The sequence below is a fragment of the Fusarium venenatum genome, assembly GCF_020744135.1.
Source record: "Fusarium venenatum strain MPI-CAGE-CH-0201 chromosome Unknown EDB82scaffold_1, whole genome shotgun sequence".
Classification (NCBI taxonomy): Eukaryota; Fungi; Ascomycota; class Sordariomycetes; order Hypocreales; family Nectriaceae; genus Fusarium; species Fusarium venenatum.
The window spans coordinates 7032138-7052546 of NW_027072129.1; the positions used below are offsets into that span (position 1 = coordinate 7032138).

At 47.8% G+C, this 20409-nt stretch overlaps 5 protein-coding genes across 5 annotated transcripts; 2 read left to right on the forward strand and 3 right to left on the reverse strand.

Moving 5' to 3' along the window:
* Positions 1-2489: 2489 nt before the first annotated feature.
* EDB82DRAFT_533351 (uncharacterized protein) lies at positions 2490-4780 on the forward strand (the record flags this gene model as incomplete). The annotated part of the gene is made up of 4 exons (XM_065609261.1): positions 2490-2974; positions 3260-3593; positions 3654-4081; positions 4154-4780. Exons 1-4 carry the CDS (start codon positions 2636-2638, stop codon positions 4778-4780), a joined length of 1728 nt encoding a protein of 575 aa, XP_065465719.1. The 5' UTR covers positions 2490-2635.
* A 1026-nt stretch (positions 4781-5806) lies between these two features.
* On the forward strand, positions 5807-8407 carry EDB82DRAFT_69049 (uncharacterized protein). Its single transcript, XM_025729757.2, has 3 exons — positions 5807-6417; positions 6672-6878; positions 6928-8407. Exons 1-3 carry the CDS (start codon positions 6159-6161, stop codon positions 8295-8297), a joined length of 1836 nt encoding a protein of 611 aa, XP_025588950.1. The 5' UTR covers positions 5807-6158; the 3' UTR covers positions 8298-8407.
* A 1987-nt stretch (positions 8408-10394) lies between these two features.
* EDB82DRAFT_521098 (uncharacterized protein) lies at positions 10395-13539 on the reverse strand (the record flags this gene model as incomplete). Its single annotated transcript, XM_065609073.1, has 6 exons — positions 10395-10852; positions 10920-11624; positions 11694-11793; positions 11845-12041; positions 12102-13010; positions 13071-13539. 6 exons carry the CDS (start codon positions 13537-13539, stop codon positions 10395-10397), a joined length of 2838 nt encoding a protein of 945 aa, XP_065465720.1.
* Positions 13540-14334: 795 nt separating this feature from the next.
* EDB82DRAFT_69061 (uncharacterized protein) lies at positions 14335-16430 on the reverse strand. Its single transcript, XM_025729755.2, has 5 exons — positions 16239-16430; positions 15776-16183; positions 15664-15718; positions 15392-15615; positions 14335-15339 (listed from the first exon to the last, which is right to left on the reverse strand). The coding sequence occupies exons 1-5, from the start codon at positions 16267-16269 to the stop codon at positions 14600-14602; spliced, it is 1458 nt and encodes a 485-aa protein (XP_025588948.1). The 5' UTR covers positions 16270-16430; the 3' UTR covers positions 14335-14599.
* A 111-nt stretch (positions 16431-16541) lies between these two features.
* Positions 16542-20161, reverse strand: EDB82DRAFT_488910 (plasma membrane ATPase). Its single transcript, XM_025729753.2, has 5 exons — positions 19473-20161; positions 19182-19290; positions 18703-19089; positions 17474-18652; positions 16542-17427 (listed from the first exon to the last, which is right to left on the reverse strand). Exons 1-5 carry the CDS (start codon positions 19860-19862, stop codon positions 16724-16726), a joined length of 2769 nt encoding a protein of 922 aa, XP_025588947.1. The 5' UTR covers positions 19863-20161; the 3' UTR covers positions 16542-16723.
* Between the last annotated feature and the right edge of the window lie 248 nt (positions 20162-20409).

The following is a 20409-nucleotide window of genomic DNA, read 5'->3' on the forward strand; positions in this document are numbered from 1 at the left end:
ACATTTGCATGGTTGTGAGATTGCAAAAAGATAAGTCTTTGACATCAATGGACGGAAACCATACGAGGCTCCTCGGCGTAAGCATCTAATGTCTACTGCGGTTCACTGCCTACTAAGTTAAAATAGATCTCGTTGGGCAGAATTACATTTCCAAGGCACCCAATGCTCAGCATTAGTGGGACACTTTGATATCATAAGAGACGACATGACTGAATCAATTCATAGTGGTTTATACTAAAACAACGGTCTACTTGATAATTCTAGGTTCCCTAAGCTTAGTTATTAAGCTTTCTTCTATCTTAAAATAGAGCAATTGACTCCTGTTCCCATTTGCTCCAACGCCCAAAATACAATAACTGACTAAAAGCGTATGGTTTCTATCTAAGACTTAACCTACATCTGGCTAATGATCTTCTACGCAGTTTTCTCAGTGATACTACCAGTGATAAGTAGGTCAGTATACTTCTCGAGGTACAGATCAATCTCACGAGCAGCCTGGCAAACTTAGTCTGGCGAGTTCAAGGACTTTTCTTTGCTTAAACTTCTAGAACCGCATGTGGTGTGAGTTGTTTTTATAGACTACCAAACCTTGGTTCTGCTTTCTATTGGATATCAAGAGCTAATCTAATATGTGCAGACGACGTTCTGAGATCATCTATCAAAAATCGTGTCACGGTAGGAAGAAACCCTCAGCTTGGGTATTCATGAAGGCATCCGAGACATCTGCTATAATAAAACATTACAGAGCAGGCGCATCAGACATCTTTTTGGGGATAATGAGGCGCACCCAAGGATATATCAGCTCATGCTTGGTTTCCTTCAGTATGCGTTAGATCCTGTATTGTCCGTCGCCGAGCAGTTGCAGGCTGAACGGCCGTCAGAAGTAAGGTACAAGTGAGGGATTTGACTCGAAAACACACTGTCTTTATCAGGCAGATACCTGACACCGTCGATGATCCCCACAGGTTACTGATCCCTAGATTGCCTTGCACTGAGGTTGCTAGATGAGAAAACCTGGTAGGCATAATGGAAGACTAGACGGTGATGATGATCACTCACCATGAAGAAAGTGATTCACTCTCTCAGAGCGGGGAACTACCGCGTATCCAATGTTGAGACCTATGATACAAAGCGGCTTTTTCAAAGAAAATGTGAGGTGGTTACAGTAAGAGCAGGTAGGACTGCTCGCAATGCGCGAAGAAGCACGACGGATCCAAGACTGGATAAAGGGCCATTGATAACGACGTACAAACTTCACAAAGTAACGGCAAGTCATCATACAAGAGTATCACAAACCAGTGTCCTTAGATATTAAACCGAGGTATACATTTAGAGTGTTATCGTATTCTATAGAATGTCTCTATCAGGATATAAGGGTGCGATAGTCAATATCTGCATATTTGCTGAGATGGCTAAGGGAGTGGCAGAAATTGAAGACATACTAAGAGCGGGTCTAAGATGTCATAAGATAACTAAATAGTTTTATCCCTTAGGTAAGTAGTATCAATCTTTTTACCCCTAAGGGATGTCCATGTGATTAAGAAATCTATATGTATGTAGATACAAAGTCATATTGGGAGAACATCAGGGCTGCATGACGGTGCCGCTGCTTCGCCTAAATGTCTATTGATCTTACAATTTCTTTCATTCTAGCTTTGTTCATTGATTGAAACCCTCTGAATGTTTGTCCATGGGTAACTGATGGTTTCCTTTCCATAGCTTGAAATGTCGCACCAATCAAAGAACCCCTGGCAAGGATGACTGCTGACAATATTTCACCGTGGATACGGAACAATGGAAGAGAAAGTGTTGAATGATATTGTTGACTATTGGTTAATCTAAGATGATTGCTAAACAAAACGATAAAGAAATCATGAACATTGAATGAGAATGGGCATAGTTAACTCCTTCCCCAATGTTTCTCACGCAGGGGCGATTATCTGTTAACATTATGCTTTAGATCAATAGAAAAAACTTGCGTCAACATACCCCTTTGCATAATGATAACTTACCAGAAGCAGCTTTCAGTCTTTATGATTAGATTACCTGTAACAGACTAAACCCGCCGGCGATAGCATCCATAAGTCTAATTGTACACTTATAAGCAGTATCTGCTTGACCGATATACTAAGATACTCTCTTTAAAACTTCCATATAGTCTGTACAGGAAGCCTATCCCGATAGTCCACAATCAACAAGATCGTACAAGTCTCGTCCGTTGGGTCTAAACACTTGGCTCCGCTGGAAGTCGATCCTAGTTTCACATCTTCTTTGATATCTATTGAACCCAGCAAAGCTGAAATAATGTAATTCTCAATGGTACCTTTGTGTTTTCTCTCGTTCATCGGCAACTTACTCTGATGGTTTGTTGTATAGTCCTTTGTACTTGACAGTTCTCCTTCACAAGTTGTATCCGTTGTAACATGGTGTCTTTGACCCCCATGAGTTGAAAGCACAGTCAAACATCATGGATCACATTGCATCCAATACAAAAAATGATAATCTCATAAGAGAACAGCTAAAAGTAGCTGAATGTCATCATCTATCTCCATCTACAGCAACTTCACCCGACTGTTCTTCGCTACTACACCAATCGCAATTAATATTATTCACTGCCGCCATACAACACTTCAAGATGGCTGAACTTCACGAGAGCCAAACTTGCCCTAAGTCATCCTCAAACAAGAGCAATTTGACCCAACATATCCAGAATGTTCACAAACATCTCAAGCTCTTCCAGTGTCCACATTGCCTCCAGTCATTCTCACAAAAGAGCAATTTGAATAAACATGTTGATGGTGTTCACAAATACCTCAAGCCCTTCCCATGTCCAGAACGTGACATGGCATTTTCATTGAAGGCGCATCTGGACCGCCATCTACATTTACACAAATACGAGGGCTTAACCAGACCATTTTTATACCCCGATTGCGAAAACGGGTACTTTACTCAACCCGAGCTCGATCTGCACTGTGTAACACACCATGCAGAGAACCCCTTACGCTTCCTCTGCAATATTTGCGGGAAGGCTTTTATAAAGAAAGACAATCGGAATAAACATGAATTTCGATATATACACTCTATAAAGTGCCCGGTTCACTTTTGTTACGAATTCTTCAAGACAGCTAAAGAAGCGCTAGTACATGCAAAAGATATAAACCATTGCTCCAATCTGGCTCTGTACCTATGCCCCCTTCCTAATTGCATAACGACGGTAGCCGGCAGATTACTTCGTACAAATCAACTGCAACTTCACTAGCAATACCATCTAGACAACGGTCACGTTTCGCCTAGCAATACGTCAGAGTTCAAGCAAGCGGAACTACCTCGTTTCTATAGGAACCCTTTGTTCGAGGTCATCTTCAAGTACCAGCAACCAGCCGGCATCGTTACGACTACTTCTGTGGATTCAGATGTTGACATGAAGGATTCGAATCATGTCATGGAGGATCCAGATGGTATCGATCACATGGCGATTGAATATCGTGAAGTCTACATTAAGGAAGAGGAGGACTATTATGATTCGGGCGATTGGAATACAGTCGACCGTGGTTCAGAGGTTAGCATTCTCGAGATGAATGAGAACCTGTGGGGTATGTGCTGCATCAAAATTCTCCATTATTTTGAACTGAAGACTAACCTATTGGAAACAGATGCATTGAAAAACGAGATGCCTGTAAGTCTGAGGGCAAGGAGATATACTTGCATTGGACCAGGCTTGCGCCCTCTTCTGGATCTGATCCCTGAACCATGCCCGGAGCAGGTGGCAATCGACCTGCACACTGCCTTTCTGAAACATTACGACAGGGGTTCCGATATGGCTTGCTTGAGGCTTAGGACTAGATGCCACAAATGCGGCTCAGAGTATTCCGAGCGCAGGTTCATGAAGTGGTGGGGTTCGAAAGCGCCCAAGATCGACTTCGAACCTCTCCGAGAGAAGCTTCTGAGAGTAGTAACGGAGTCCTGGACTTTGTGGTGCACCGAGTACGAAGACCAGGCCAGGCAGCCGGTCAGTCAAGTGAAGCGCACGATGCAGCCTATGCGTCGGAAAGTGGTTGTGCTGGACTGTGAGTACGGCTTCGTAGGAAAACTATAGGAGTTTGCTATCGTCGATCGAGCGACAAATGAGGTGCTAATAAACACCTTAATAAAGCAAACGGATATCAAGGCAGTCCTTCGACTTAAACGGTTTCCACCAGCGGCACAGGGGGTTGAAAAACAGCGAGAGAAAAAGATCTTTTCTAATGCAAATGCATCGACCCTGATAGATGTAAAGCAGGTTGTCAAATCCCTGCGACGGGCAGGAATCACCCCCGAGACTGTGTTCCTTGTTTGGGCCACGAACAAATTCGACCTCACGGTAGTCAGGGAATTCTTGGAGCGAGGAGGGCAAAACGCGGGCATTTTACCCAATAACGGCAATTGCATCTTTACGGTCGATTATTTCAGGCATAACATGAAGGGGTTTGGCATGCCGCTTAGACTTGCCAATGTCCTCGAACTTCTGTATCCAGGCCATGGCCTAATTGGTCATAATCATCGAGCTCTGCCTGACTGCCGGCAGACCATGCTGGTTTTGGACCCCTTCGATGAGTTTTGCAAACCATCTGAGGTGCGGAAATCAGAATGGAAGTTGGACATTCTTGCAGAGAGGTTCAGTGCTGCGGCAGGGCAGGCTGCTTCGGTCCCCACCAAGCGGCGGAGGACCAACTCAACGGAGCAAGACGACACTGAGGGATCTTCAAGCCCCAAACGTACGAGTTTGTCATCCGAAGTGTGATGAGATCGCGGCTCTATCCTGAGAAGGAGGGAAATTGTCCATTGTGCTTGGATTTTGGTAATATGGCGATGGATGGGTGGCATGTTGTCAGGTTTCTTTGCTTGTTCATTTGGTTATTGGATTTCGTTGGTTGTAAATATAGAACGGGATGGGTGGGAGTGATAGAGGAGTTTATTGAATGCTATTTGCTTTTATTATGAGGAACTTGACCATTAAGAACATGAGGGATGAAACAACTTGGTTCCTTTTTTAAAACATAAGATATCGTAAATAATATTTCTGTCCCCCAAGGTTAGCATTTTTCTGGTAGTCATGGCGACAAAGCTTTCAGAGGCACAAATCTAACAACAGGTTTCTTTCGGTGTAGCTGCCTAAGTAATAAACCAAATCCTGAATTGACGACTTTGTCGCAGATTCCGGGATCATGGTATCGTGGTTGTTGGTGTAGCTATTTCCAGATCCGAGTTAACCCATTTCGTCAAATCATCGGCATCACATGATCAAGAACCGAACAGATCTGTGTATCCACCTTTGAGTGTCAGGGGTCCATGACTCGGTCGCATTTTGCAGCAGCGGGCTTTATGAGTCAACAATCCCCCCATCTGAAGACCCCAACCTGTCTTTTTCCAGTCACAATTGTTCCCACAGACCCGGGTAGTCAGTCTACAGCACATGCGTGCGTACTGTAAGTAGATCACTCGTGCGACGCGACGACGCGATCTTGCTGTAGCTAGCTGGCTGTCTCATCCCTGGCTAGATCTGATCCGGTCCCGCTTCGCCTCACCTGGTCTCGCCTGGACTGGACTGGACTGGACTGAAGACTGGCTGACTGATGAGAGTCTATTTCCTTCCCCTTACCCTTGCTTGCTTGTTGTGTTGAGATCTCAGAGGAACGACCAAATTAAGGGAAAAAGGAACCCCACAGTTCCAACCATATCATTGGCGAAGAAAGTCTGTAAAAACTTTCATACCCGTATTATTTCCCCTTATTTCTCTTTCCTCTTGTCCTTTGCTTTGCATCGCTTGTTCCTTACTCGCTGAGTTGTACCGATCAACGTCCACCACTGCAGGAACAACTGAGAGACTATCCAGTACCTGCTAAAACAGATTGAAAAAGGAAAGAAGAGCGCTCTGCTACTTTCCTTCCCTTTTGTCTCCAGGTGCCACGGATACATACCTTGTTTTACTTTCCATTTGGGTAAAGGTGGATACTCAAAGCAACTCATCCCCGTCTTTCTTTTTTCTTTTACCCCCACACTCTCAGGCACCCGACAGGCACGGGATTCATCCGTCTCACTCACTTCCCGTCTTCCGTGTTCTTCCCTCAGAGAAGCAATCCACTCCACTCCGAGACGGGGGCTAGTTCTGTTGTGTTCCAATGGCCTCCGGCCAAGGTTCCGGTCCCGGTCAAGGCCAAGGCCCCGATACGCCGGGGACAGTTCACAGTCCTGCTGGCCAAGGTCTCGGTCCCGGTCCCGATGATGATTCGATGTCTCTCAAGCGCGACGCCGACATGGTCAACCCGTCTTCTCCAGCTACCAATGATGAGAGTGCCAAAAGGAGAAAAAAGTCTGGTCCTGGAAGTAGGGGAGTTGCCAATCTGACGCCAGAGCAATTGGCCAAGAAGAGAGCGAATGGTAAGTGCAGTATTTGCTTGTTGTTTCTTTCTGTTCCATTTTTTTGCTGGCAGCACATCAACCACCTATCAGCTTGTCGAGTCAGTTAACTGCTGACGCAGGTCGATTATCTTTTCCCTTGTTGTCACTCACTGCTATTGATTAGCTATTGGCTTCTTCTTGTCTATCCTTTTCTATCTTTAGACCTGCCCCATTCTTCCCATCGCGTCTGATAAGGCAAATGTAACGAAAGACACTCACTAACGCCTTTCAAGACCGTGAAGCTCAACGAGCCATTCGTGAGCGGACCAAGAATCAGATCGATACTCTTGAGCGTCGCATTCAGGAGCTCACCAACCAGCAGCCATATCAAGAACTCCAGAGCGTCCTTCGCGCCAAGGAGGCCGTTGAGCAAGAGAATGCCGACATCAAGCGTCGTTTAGCTGGCATTGTTGCCATGCTACAGCCCATCATTGGTCAATGTTCGTACTGTTCTTTCTATATACGCCCAGGACTAACGAGGAGACATAGCTGCTATTGAGCAGGCTTACGTATCACCTGCTCAGACACATGCGCCTCCGGTGCAACACACTACCACCCTGAGCATTCACAACAGCCATCATAACAACGCACATGCCGCTTCTACTCCTGGCAGTGCTGCATCCCCTCCTAGCCATGAACCTCCCAGTCAAGCCCATTGGCACCTACTCCAGCAGCAGCAGCAGCAGCAACAACAACAACAACAACAACAACAACACTCCCCTCATACATCCGCCGGTGGCACAACCAATGCTGAAACCCAGGCTACGAGTCAATTAACTCAGCAGCGCCGTAGTCTCCAACATGGGCTCGATATGGGCCCTGAACGACTTGGGCTGGAGTTTCTTCTCGAGCCCTCGCAGCGGGTTAATCGTATCCAGAACGGAGTCAATGGTGCCCAAGACACACCTCAGTTCCACCATGTACCAATGAAGCACGACTGGACAGGTGTGAATCAGGAGCGCGCCTTACATAGTCGCTCAGCGAGTTGGGGCTCCCAGGGAAAGCCAGGCCACCCTTCACAAGAACATCAATGCCAGCACCAAGCCCAACCTCAGCAAAGCCTGTCAGCCGCCCACACGCCTGAAAGCACCCATAGTCCTGGTTACAGCCCTGCTTTAAGCACAGCTGGTCGTTCAGTTCCTCCTCGCAGCGATCCCAACACTGTCGGCTCTACAGCTCCCATAAAGAACTGCCCACCAACATGTCCCCTCGACTCTTTGTTGCTCGACTTTCTTAGTGAGCGGCGTCAACGTGCTGCAGATGGTCTTCCCACTCAGGACGTCGTTGGTCCCCGTTACCCTTCTGTGTCATCACTCCTCAATCCTGCCAATAGCGCATATAGTCACCCCCTTTCTAAAGTCTTCACCGATATCCTAGCCACCTTTCCCGACATCTCGACCCTTCCTGAGCGTGTGGCGGTACTCTACATGATGTTTCTTGTCATGCGCTGGCAGATCGAACCTACCCAGGAGAATTATGATCGCCTTCCAGAGTGGATGGTGCCACTTCCCTGTCAGACGAGTATCTCACATTCTGCTTGGCTTGATCATATTCCTTTCCCCAAAATGCGTGAGCGCCTTATTCTTGACCACAACCCGTCGTTGTATCCCTTTGATAACTTTTTTGTTCCGTTTACCACGACTCTTTCACTATCTTGGCCTTACGAAGAGACGGACACGTTACTCCAGGATCCAGAAAGCGACGAACTTATGATCAACCCTGTCTTTGAACGCCATCTGCGGAACTTGGATAACTGGAAGCTAGGCGATGCTTTTGCAAAGGCGTTCCCTAACTTGGCTGGGACATTTAACCTCAAAGAATCTAATTCTCCACGGCCATGTTCGTCGGGCAGCCGATGACGGACCACCTGGAAGAGTAACACGACATGAGTAAATCACTTTGTATATTATGCACTTGCTTCTCACGTTTCTTGTATATTATTTGTTCGATTCACGGAGTCATGCAGCCTGCTTTCCTTTGTAAACAAGACGAGGGTTGCTGCGTCGCTCCCATTCTAGTTGTCAACCAGTGGAGGATATGCTTTGGCGGAGCTATTATTTAGGTGGTACTGAATACATATGCTTGTGTATGCACGCAATCGTTGGCATACATACCATAATGCTTATGTAGCGAAATACCGTATGGACTGGAATCCGTCATCATCACGTACTTCATTTGGAATACAGCACGAGTTGAAGCTGCGAGCCTTGTTTACAATCAACCTTACCGATTCGCTTCGCGTAATGTTCCTACCAAAGCATGTTCTAGAAGAAAGTCCATGCGTCTGTCGTGGGGTTATCTTGGAGGTTAACAGGATGTTCGTCATCGCATTTCTTGAGCAAGGAAGTCGGTATTTATAGAACTCCCCTCTCTATCCGTACTTACAAATCATGCTTCTGAACTCTAATTCTCTAGATCATCGTTAATGACATTCCAAGACACCAGAGAGAATATGGTTGCTTAGGCAAAATGATTTACCCCTAAATGGCTAAGTAGCTTTGTCTCCGTCTACGGTATCTGTTAGCTTCTGCTTGTTTCACGTTTTTTCCTTGACTTTCTTTCCTTCCTATTCCTATTAGAAGCGGACCGATGATTCTTGATGTACACGACATATCTATATGGAATTTCATATGGGTTATCATATGGATGTCTTTCTTTCTTTCTTTCTTTCTTCTATCCTTCCCTTCTAAGGGCGAGAAAAAGGACATGTACATTCTATGTCCTTTTTCCGACACGCCTGAATTGATGGCAATAGCACACGTAGAGGATTCATAGTGTGATATACGCTTCCCTGTGCCATTTGGTCAACAACAACCAACCTGGCTCAGGGGGGTGATCGAGAAGATCGGGGAGTTTTTACAAGGAGGTCCGTTAAGCTTCACTTATTGTCTGAGGGATATTCAACGCATCTTCGACAGTGATGTCGATTCTCTGTTTCAAACCACCAAAGATGCCTTGAAAGACAGGTAAGACCGGGGCACCTTTAAGCGAGTATAAATGCCGAAAATGAAGACAACGACTACTTCAATTGTCTGCCTCCTTTCTTAAGCGTCATGGACTTTCACAGATTCTCATGGATTAATTATATCATGAGTCTACCATTATACACGCAATATTTCTTGATCTTAAATGGGGATTTTCTGAGGAAATAGCGATGGCATAGTACCCTGCGCAGATCTGTATACCTGTTGTTGCCTCCCCCAATAACTGGCTTTGATATTCTATCGTGAGTACTCTGAAAGGGAATCAAAAATAGCTGAGGAGCATCATACTTTTAAATTGTCAAAAACGTCCCAGTATTACTAGGGGCACAGTTCTGGATTAGGTGGAATTCCCAAGTTCCAGTCGACAGTATGATTATTACAGATTCAATAGCAAAACGCCTAGTCTATGGAAAACAAATCCCCAACAAGCTTCATACATACGTCCCTTCCAAGATCAACCGAAGTTTGTCATGTTAATACTGAAATCATAGCCTCATCTTTTCCACCATCCATCACAACTGTCGCCAACGCCGTCACTGACGCACCGCTTACACGGCTCTGATACGCTTCGACCCTGCCGCTCGCAGGCTGCTCCCGCCTCCTCACAGTGGGAGTATTTGCCCTTGCATCCTCTTTCGTGCGGTTTGAGTAATAAGGTGGACATCTCTCTCCCACAAGTTCGACAAGTGCCAGTCTGGACGTTGTCTTCATGGTTGTATCCCCCACACTCTTCGGCGGTGGTGCAGCCTTCGCACTTGCCACCATACCCTCGTCCTCGGACGCAGGGCATATCAGCGCGGACACAACCTTGGCATCTACCTTTACAGGTTTTCTGATGGTTGGCATATACGTCGTCGCGTAGGCATAAGGGACAGGAGACCTTCTTTTTCCTTCGCCGATTTTCCTCGTGCGTGAACTCGCCGCAATCCAGCCCCTGTTCCTTGCAATGATCGCATTTTGCAGGAAATCTCGCTAAGCGTATGCAAGGAATTTGGGCATCGAAACAGGGTCGGCACTGGCCCACACACTCATACTTATGGAATTCGGATGTTGAGGGACCCAAACATTTGTCGCAAGTTTTCGGTATAGCTTCAGGAAACAGGTGATCGTGCGAAAATGATAAGCATTCCTGGCCTGCATTCTGGCAATTGTGGCACTGCTGGTTGTCATGGGGGAGGCGAATACAAGGCAAATTTGCTTCGGCACAACTGCTGCATCGGCCTTTACAAGACGATACATGGTTCGCCAGATTTGAGAGCACGAAGGACCCCCAGCATCTCGGGCAGTTGGCTTCGGTTTCTTCAGGGTCGACGTTACTTCTCGTGGAGACACCCGAACACTTGCTGCCCTTTGATAAGCAAGGGAGGCATTGAATAGGATCCTCGGCCCCTCGGATACAGGCCTGTGCATCTTGGTTGCACTCCAGACATCTGCCATAACATTGAGGTACATGTGTCGGCAGATCATTGTGGTAAATACCACAACTATCACAAATACCTGAACCGGATGCCGTCTGCCCAACTCCTGAAGTATCCTCCTCAGTCTCCATCGAGAATACCCTCGTACTGAGTGCGATCCCGCGGCCATCCCCCAAATCAAAAGGCTCAGCTGTACCTCCTGGCCTGGTCTTTGATCTTGGCCCTAGGCGATTTTCGGAGTTAGATAAGGGTTCAAATTCTGCTTGCTTGTCTTGGAGAAAGTTCATCTGCTCAATGACATATCTTGGTGTGTCTGGGAGGGCCGGTAGTAACATGGGGTCCAGTGCGTTGACAATGACAGACTCAGGAAGATACTCAACGTTAGGGCCTTGCGCACTTTTGAGTGCCCACGATGGCTGAAGCGCCTCCAGGTTCCCCCAGTTCTTGGCTTCTTCGGGGGAGATACCCTCTTGCAGTTCTCTGTGCGTGAAACGGACGTGATCCGCAACGTACTCAAGGAATGCCATGTCTTCCCATATTCCTTCTCGAACCTTCACGCGCGTGGAAAGGCTGACATCTTTCTCAAGTTGTTTAAGCACACGTTTCTGGAGGTTTTCGATTGAGACTACGTGCTTTTCACTCGTTCTCACGACTGTCTCACTGCGGACAATGGAATTGTTGTTTTGTATCAGCATGTACTTGCAAATATCTTGGATCCTGGTTCGGATGGGCGGTGGCAAATAATGTCTTGCTTTTGAATAAGCATATTTTGTGGGAACTCCATCTAAAATACCTGTTAATACAATAGCTTCGCAAGAGTGTCCCGGAAACACTGATTCTCGGCATGACTTACCTCGGAGTGTGTCCCATATCATTGGGAATAACACTTGTTGGTTAAAGTAGGCGCTTGCACTGTCGCGGTACAATTCAATGCATTTCTCCCTTGAGAAATTCTAAGCCAAAACATCAGGAGTGATGCTCCGTGCAACCCTAGACACTTCGACCCAATCCAGAGCACCAATCTCTAGATGGTATTTACCATCTTGGAACGATACAAGCCCCTTTTCGGCGACTACAATCATGGAGTGCCAAAGAACACAGCGCATGTATAAGAATTCCTGATACGCGTTTTTGTATGTTAACCCATTCTCGTTGAGGATAGTGGCATACAGCCTTTTCAGGGTACACACATCTTTCCGATCTGACGGTCAGTTGACACTTTTCAACATCTCTATGCATAGAGATCGGCCAAGTGACAGACTTCGCGTTTCCTCAAAGTGTGTTCGTAGTTGACTCATCAATTGGGGCATGGGCGCACGTTGGTGTGCCTGCCGAAGCAGCCCCCAGACTGCCTTGGGCATCTGGAGGGGGATGACACGGTTCATCCCCTCCCACGGAGCCACAGGGCAGTCCTTGGGACGTAATCGCTTCATGAGCTTGTGCGTCTGATCTATGAATACCATAGTGCGCCCTATACGGGGAACAGGGTCAGACGAACATGTGTCAAAAAGCACCATGTTCACAACCTCTGCGATGAGCACCAACGTTGCTGAGATCAGGTGGTTAGGGTCGTTCAAGTCCACAGGTATTCTCACCGCCGGGAAAAACGAATAGCCCTGGTAACCTGCTGCCGACAAATGCTCATGCACTTTGAAAACCCTCGAGTCGTCAACGCGTCGGCGGCGGCAGACCTCTTCATGACCCAATGCCAAGATGCGAGAATGCACCTTCATTCTCAGAGTTTCGCCAATTTCTTTCAGTTCGGCGCTTGTGTTGGTAGCGCTGCCAGAATATGCGTAATGTTTCCGTTTTGAAAGATGGCATATTATCAAGTAGGCGGTGACGGCATCACCACAGGCGCTGGGGTCTTCAAGGTCAATTTTTGGCGCTGTGTCTAACATATCTGGTCCCCAAGATTTTTGGCCGCTTGCGTATTGTATGCACGCCGGATTGATCGAAGTGTTTGTGAGCGCTGTCGTAATTCGGTCTCGGCAATCCCTTGATGCATTGGCGATCAGTAGTAAAAGCCACCCCTGGACATCAACGGGAACATTGTTGCGTGGCCCGGCGGCCAGCATTAGCTCGGTCATATTGCACAGGACATCGCCAAAATGTTTCCTATAACGTTCAATAGATTGTAGGATCTCAGGGTCGCTCGCGATGGCATTCTCTACATTAACTCATCAGCCTTCCCGGCCCAGACAGAATGATTGACCCAAGAGGTACTTACCTAATTCCTGATTTTCAGGTACATGCTTGAGAGCGGCCTCTATCCTCTCAGCACTCATAAACAGTGCGTCCCCCTCGATTGGCGACACGATGTCAGAGACAAGCTGCCTGATCGCTTCGTCGTGATCAAGTTGGTGCAATTTGTCGATTCCCTCTAGGCCAATCTGGTCCATTCTCTGAAATATGGACTCGAGATCAAAAAAGCCATTGTTGGTCTCCTCCGTTGCCTCAGAGGGGGGATCTCCATCATCGTTGGGATCACCTTCAAGTAAAGGATCCTCCTCAGCCTCATAGGCCTCATCACGAGGCTCTACAAGGGTTGGGTCCGCACTTTGATGGTTAGAATCCTCGGACTCTTCGTGGTCGTAGGTCTGCCACCCCTCCCAGACGTAAGGCTTCATCGCCTCTTCCGGTGATGGGTACGAATATTTCCTTTCATATTCGTAATCTGAGTCTTCTTGCATGTTCATTTCTTTAGAATCCGGTGTACTTTCCAACATGAATTTATCCCACTTGACCACGCGTGACAGGTTGCGTATGTTGGATGCTGGCAGAAAAATTCAATACGTGGATAATGATTGCTTATTCTTTCAAGAGAGGCGGAACGAAGGCGTAGTCAAAACAGGTGCGCCAGTGCCAGAGGCAATGCCGGATATGCAAGAGTTGACAGGTGTAAACACTGCCGTTGCAGTATCTCACGCAAAGCCAGTGGGACAGACAGATACAAAACGCAATACAAGGGCAGAGTCGCTTAGTGAGAATGATAGAGTGGTCCATGAAAGTGCCTATTGACGGGAAAGGTAAGTAGGTTCATATGAACGAGTAAACTGGTGAGGGAGTCAGGAAGTTTCCGCGTAGGCAGTGGCAGATTTTGTAGTTGAGAACACGAAATTCCTTCACCGTAGCATGATTCGCCGTGAGATATCCAAAAAGAGCTTGCCATCACCCAATCTGCCTTGTTTCTGGGGGTTTATTTAGCAAACGATACCATTGATACATTAGCAATAGCTTCGTTCGCCCCCGAAGGAGTTTGGTACACCTAGTTCAATCACTGCAGCCATTGTTATTGTGCCTCGAGAGAGCCGTCGTATTCGTCTCGTGGAGTTTTCCAAACAAATAAGGTCGGAATTCGTGATTGCCAATATGCTTCAAGAGATATCATCAGTTTTTTTATGAAAATCCACACCTGAAGTCGGCGTCCTACCTAACAAGCCTCTTGCAAACACACTTGAACACCCGGCTTACCCAGGTATTTATCCCCTGTGTAAATCGCTTTTCTAATTTTTTTGTCAAGGCCACTATGCTAGCATAGTTCTGCTTGCTTCTTCGATTGATTTGTTCTTCCCCGAAGAAACCCTTGATGACAAACACACCAATGTTTGCCGTTCTTGGTTTGCTAGGTAGAGAAAACGAACTGACGTACAAGGCTTTTCAAGATCAAAGTTGCCTTCCGAGTTGGACAATAATATATATGCCGAGTAGTTAATCGTGATAAATGAGACTGATAGACCACGTACGTGGCAAACTCGGTCAAGCTTCATTCTCCCATTCCACCACTCCAAACGAGAACTTGCTCAGTGACGAACCCTCTCCAACAAACAGGCTTGGAATCCTCTCTCGGGGCATCTTCTGGAACATGAGGGCTTTGATCGGCGCATCGGTGTGTATGCAGTCGACCGCTGTGCATTTCAGCTGCCGTCCTGACCTTAATGAAAATAGCTTCACAGTCCCGTTGTCTTGTGCTGCAGCTACTGTATTCAACTCTGGGCATACATCCCAGCCAATGTTGATGTGTGCCTCGTTACGATGGCCTGAGAAGTGTAAAAGTGGTTTCGTTCCGCGGGGATTTCGCGAAAGAAATCGTACATCATAGAGAGCCATTGAACTCTGTAATCCTGACACGAGAACCTGATGCGGATTGACGCTCTTTATATGCGTGATGGAACTTGCATGTTTAGCAAAAGACCACTGTTGCTCTGGAGCACGAAGGTCTGTTACCCAAAGCCTGGGTTGTCGGCCACCAGCAAGCAAGACATTGTGATTCCCCTCTTGGAAATCTTGTGTAAATATCTCTTGTGGACGTTTCATGTCCTTCGGGGCAATTCTTGGTGCAATGGCCGAAAGGGTAGCGTTTGAGCGTACTTGCAGCAAACCGTTGTTGGAGCCAAGGACGCAGACAAGGTCTGAGGAGGGAGGAGCTGGTGTGCTGCTGTGGACCATCCATTCATCGTGCAATCCATGACGAACTGATAGCCTTTGATAATGATTTGCTATACCTAGTCAGTAAAGTCCTTATAGCAATCGGGGAGAGTCGAAGCGTACTTTCACCAAGAAGCCACTGTGGGCAAGTCACATCCTCAGGGTCTGACAGCAGTGGTGAAAATAAGTAAAGGCCACAGCTATGATCCGGCTCACGAGAGGTCAAGAGCATCTTGTGTGAGGGCCGATGGTACTTGATGGACGACATCTGAGGGCATCGTACTATCTCGTTCCGGAATGACAGGGCCCTGCCAGAAGATCTAGTGTCTTCCTGGGAGTAGCAAATTCTGGATCAGATTAGCAAGCATTGTAGTTCAGGGGAAGTTGATACTTACGAATCATTCTTGTCTGTGGGAACATAGCTCCCTACCAGAGTTTCCTCGTCTAAAGCTTTACGCTAAGTCAGCTACCATTCAGACAACATGTTGTATTGACACCCAAACTTACTAGCATATGCAACACCCAAGCCCGTCTTTTCGTCTTCACTGGAGACATAAAAGCATGGCATGTTCGGATATCGCTGTCTTGCAAAGCTCGGTGCAAAGGGAACATTGCCTTTGGCTACCAAACCACCTGCCCAGATCGCAGCACCAAGCTCTCCATCTTCTAATCTACCGCGGCCACGCTCTGCGGCATGTGGTACGCCAACCTCCCGAGCAAGAAGAGCAGAGGCAACTGCATCTTGGGCAAGAAAGTGGCGTTTAATGTGATTTCTTACTAGATGTGCCCGGCGTTGGGCAGCTTTCTGGGTTTTCTTCTCAACCTTACGTCGTTTGACAGCGTCTGAGGACCATGCAGCTGACGATGGCGCTGTCTGTGTTTTCTCGATTTTAAAGTACTTCTTTTTCTCTTCGTCTATCTAAGAGTTAATCGCCTACAGGTTTTTTCAGTCGAAACTGCAGCAACGCACCGAAATAATAGCCAGGAATTTCACGATTCATGTTAGTGACGTGGAAGACGATAACTTCCAACACCTGTGACTGGATTGTTACTTGAAGATAGATTCTAGTGAAATGAGTTAAGGGTTTGAGAAGTCAACACATGTCAGGTCAAGAAGGAGACATTGCTGAAGTTAGAATAGATGTCACATGCAGAGAAAAGGTGAGGTTTGATACGAAGAATGATTGAATGCTTGTATGTCACGTGATTCAACAGTCCGTCATACAGACAGGCGATTGGAATTGTAATTCAGACTTAGACGATCACGATAAGGTATTGGTGCAAATTATTTATTTTACTTTGTATTATTAAGTGTCTAATAGACGATCTAGGGGTATGAAAGATTCCTCAACTACTCCAGGAGTCTCAGTACTCGGGTGTGAGTATTACAGGTCAAATTTGGACGTAGCGAAAGTGAAAGTCCGGTCGATGGTGGTCCGGGTATATACCATCTGTTTACTGAGACTTCTCGTGCTGGGTAGAGACACGCTGAAGAGAGACAACGAAATCCTCGAGGGATCGCTGCTTCTGGTTCTGCTTGGGAGACTTTCCGTGCATGAGGTTGTCGAAGCCAGTGCTGCCCTGCATGAAGTAGTACAGACCACCCATGACACAGAAGACACCGAAAGAGAAGATCCAGATACGGACAACAGCGACAATGCTGGTCTGGCCACCAACGAACCAACCGAAGATACAGAAGAGGGTGGCGAGGATATCGACGACCAGGATGGCGCCGGAAAGCTGCCAAGAGGGAATGGAAGACCAGAAGGGACCGTTGGCACGGGTGATGAAGATCAGCCAGTTCTCAGTAAGAGAGATCTCGAGGAAGAGAACCTCGTCGATCTTACCGAAGTTCTGGACGATACCACCATCCTCAGAGTTGGCGTACATGGTGGTAAGAGCGATCCAGGTACCAACAGCCAGGACAACACCGAGAAGAACAGACATACCCCAGAGCTTAGGGAGGTTCCACTTGACAGGAGTCTGGGAGAAGGGAGCGTTGTCGTAGGCGATAGCGAGGGTGGCAATATCGGCGAAGATGGCAATGAAGACAACGAGCTCAATGTTGAGAGATCGGTTGAGGATGGCGATCCAGAGACCAAGGAAAATCTCCATGTGCAGAGAGAGAGCGATACGGTAGACAACGTAGGCGTACATTCCTGAGTATGTTAGCAATGATAATGCAGCTACAGTGATATAACTTACGATGGAAGATCTGGCGACTAGTTTTTAGGGCGTCAATTATCGCCCCTAAGCCAGGAGCAAGGAAGACGATATCGGAGGCAGATCGGGCGGCATCGGAGGCACCCTCGACAGCAATGCCGGTATCAGCCTTCTTCAGAGAGGGAGCATCGTTGACACCATCACCAGTCATAGCAACAAGGTAACCACGCTGCTGGAGAATCTCGACGACGTTGTACTTGTGCTGGGGGAAGACCTCAGCGAAACCATCGGCAGCCTCAACGAAATCGTAAACCTCAGAACCGGGCATATCACCACCACCACCAAGACCGAGGCGCTCAGCGTTGTAGACGTTGGTACCGAGACCGAGCTGACGAGAAGTCTCACGGGCAATACCGACGGCGTCACCAGTAAGCATCTTGATGGAGAGACCAAGGCGCTTGGCCTCGTTGATAGTGCGGGCAGTGTCGTGGCGAGGAGGGTCAGAGCAAGGCATGATTCCGAGAATCTCCCAAGCACCCTCACCTCGCTTGCGAGCAACACCAAGAGATCGGAAGCCACGAGTTGCGAATTCCGCGACACAGTTCTTGTAGGCAGAGTCAACTTCCTCAGGGATTGGGTGGTCCTCCTCAACGGTCTTCAACACGAAAAGTGGGGCACCCTTGACACAGATGATACGCTCGCCCTGGGGGGACTCGACAACAGCCTGGACCTTCTTGGAGACGGGGTCGAAGGGGTGGAAGTCAAGAACCTTGTACTTGGACAGAACACCCTTGGCGCGGGGGTAGAACTTGAGAGCCTTGAGGAAAGCCTTGTCGATAGCATCAATACCTTTCTTCTTGCGGGAAGCAGCCAAACAAGCAGTAAGCATCAGGTCATCGGGCTCAACACCAGCAACACAGAAAGGCTCAGCGAGAGAAAGCTTGTTCTTGGTCAAAGTACCGGTCTTGTCAGAGCAGAGAATCTCAACACCAGCAAGGGACTCGATGGCGGAGAGCTTCTGGACGATGGCCTGCTTCTTGGCGAGGTAGGCGGCACCGACAGCCATGGTGGTAGTGACGACAGCGGGAAGACCGACAGGGACACCGACAATGGTAATGGCAAGAGTGAAACGGAGGATGTCAACGATGCCGTTAGATCTGTAGAAGGAAGAGACCCAAACGATCAAGAGAGTGGCAACAACAAGAACAAGTAAAATGGTTCCTTTAAATTGTCAGCTTGGTGATCTGAAAAAATCGCGTTCGAAAACTTACCAATTCCGTTGAGAACCTCAGTGAAGTGACCAGTGCCACCAGCAGACTGAGAGACGAGAGCAGCGGCACGGCCGACGAAGGTGTTGTCACCAGTGGCAGTAACGATAACGAAAGCCTCACCACGCTTGACAGCGGAAGAAGCGTAACAGTTGTCACCGTGGTGCTTGTCGACGGCGAGAGACTCTCCGGTGATGGCAGACTGATCAACCTGGCAGAAGCAGCCCTCGGTGACGAAACGACCATCAGCAGGAATGATAGTACCTTCCTCAACTTGAAGGATATCACCGGGAACGACCTCAGGGGCCTCGATCTCCTTGAGAGTACCGTCACGGAGGACAACAGCCTTGAGAGCAAGAGTCTTCTTCAGCTCTTCCACGATACTGCCAGCTATATGTGAGTTAGTATGGACCGAAACGATATCATGTATAGTGAGGATGATGTGGTGACCATCATTTACACGTTGAGGGTGAGAAACTGACCTTGATACTCCTGAATAAATCCAACACAAGCGTTAAGAAGCAAGAGAGCGCAGATAACGCCAAAGTCGATCCAGTCCTCAAGTCCAGCAGCCAAAACAGCGGCAGCTTCCTATATGAGGTGTTAGTGAGTGAAGACACGATATTTCTTATAAGACATGGTGGTGTTGAAAAGGTGGGGCTGCGCTTGTTCAGACGTCAAATCGCCAGAGCCTCAAAACTCAACGAAAATCGAATCTGAAAAGACATTTGGAATGGGCGGGGGGGAGCACAACAGTAAAGAAATAAACTGACCATCACAAACTGAATTGGGCCAACGAAGAACATGAGGAACTTGAGAATCATGTTCTCTCTTTCTTCTTTCATTGCGTTGAGGCCCCACTTCTTTCTGCGTGCGATAACCTCTGCTTCAGTTAAACCGACACGAGAGTCAGTCTGGAGCTGGTCTTCAGGGACGACACGTCCACCACCGGGAGTGGCCTCCTCTTCGTCGTCGATCTCGTGGCCGTCCTCGGACTCGAGGTCCTCGATCAGGGCGTCCATGTCCTCATCGGGCTCCTCATCCTCGGCGACGGGAGCCTTGGGGTTGTGGGTAGCGGGAGCTTGTCCTCGCTTCTCATCGAAGCCGCCAGTCTCGATGTTGGTGTCGAGCGCAGGCGCGCCGACTGCCTTCTCTTCGGCCATGGTAGGTGACGTTAATAGAGAATGTCGATTCTTAGGTATTGAAGAACGCGGCTATAGGTATGCAGCAGGTATTGAGAGAATAATAGCTGAGGTTGGGTGCTGCTGTTTTCTGTTGATGAGAGAAACAGAGGAACAAGATTTTTGGGGGGGAGGAAAAAAGGAAGAAAGTGTCTAAGCACCGCACGAAGTTAGGGACGCTTATGTATGAAGCATTCGTGGGTGAAGAGGAAAGGAAAGAAGAAAGAGAGTTGAGGTCGGGCGAGAGCTTCTTTTTGAATTCAGAGAAAGATGCGTGAGCTTGGTTCTTTCCCGGCGAGCTTGCCGGCCCACGCTCTCGCATACCCCTGCCAACAGACTTCGGCCCTGATCAAAATGATGGAGACCCGGTCATGAAGTGGGTCCCACACTCAATGCCTGCATATTTCTCCAAGACTGATTGTCTCTCACTTTGCCGCATGGGCGCCCCTACTCGCTGACCTCTGTCTTTTGTGGCCCCCCCCCTTCACAAGAGACAGAACAAAATGGACCGGGGTCTATCAAACGGGTC

Excerpts from the sequence above, each read along its gene's own strand:
- EDB82DRAFT_488910 (XM_025729753.2), bottom strand. The coding sequence starts at position 19,862 with ATGGCCGAAGAGAAGGCAGTCGGCGCGCCTGCGCTCGACACCAACATC. Across the intron at positions 19,291-19,472 it reads GCCCAATTCAGTTTGTGATG|GAAGCTGCCGCTGTTTTGGC; the intron begins GTCAGTTTATTT and ends CACCTCATATAG. Across the intron at positions 17,428-17,473 it reads TAGTCGCCAGATCTTCCATC|GAATGTACGCCTACGTTGTC; the intron begins GTAAGTTATATC and ends TAACATACTCAG.
- EDB82DRAFT_69061 (XM_025729755.2), bottom strand. The coding sequence starts at position 16,269 with ATGAATCGTGAAATTCCTGGCTATTATTTCG. Across the intron at positions 15,719-15,775 it reads CTTGGGTGTTGCATATGCTA|CTTTAGACGAGGAAACTCTG; the intron begins GTAAGTTTGGGT and ends CTTAGCGTAAAG. Across the intron at positions 15,340-15,391 it reads ACAGTGGCTTCTTGGTGAAA|CAAATCATTATCAAAGGCTA; the intron begins GTACGCTTCGAC and ends GACTAGGTATAG.
- EDB82DRAFT_69049 (XM_025729757.2), top strand. The coding sequence starts at position 6,159 with ATGGCCTCCGGCCAAGGTTCCGGTCCCGGTCAAGGCCAAGGCCCCGAT. Across the intron at positions 6,418-6,671 it reads GGCCAAGAAGAGAGCGAATG|ACCGTGAAGCTCAACGAGCC; the intron begins GTAAGTGCAGTA and ends ACGCCTTTCAAG. Across the intron at positions 6,879-6,927 it reads ACAGCCCATCATTGGTCAAT|CTGCTATTGAGCAGGCTTAC; the intron begins GTTCGTACTGTT and ends GAGGAGACATAG.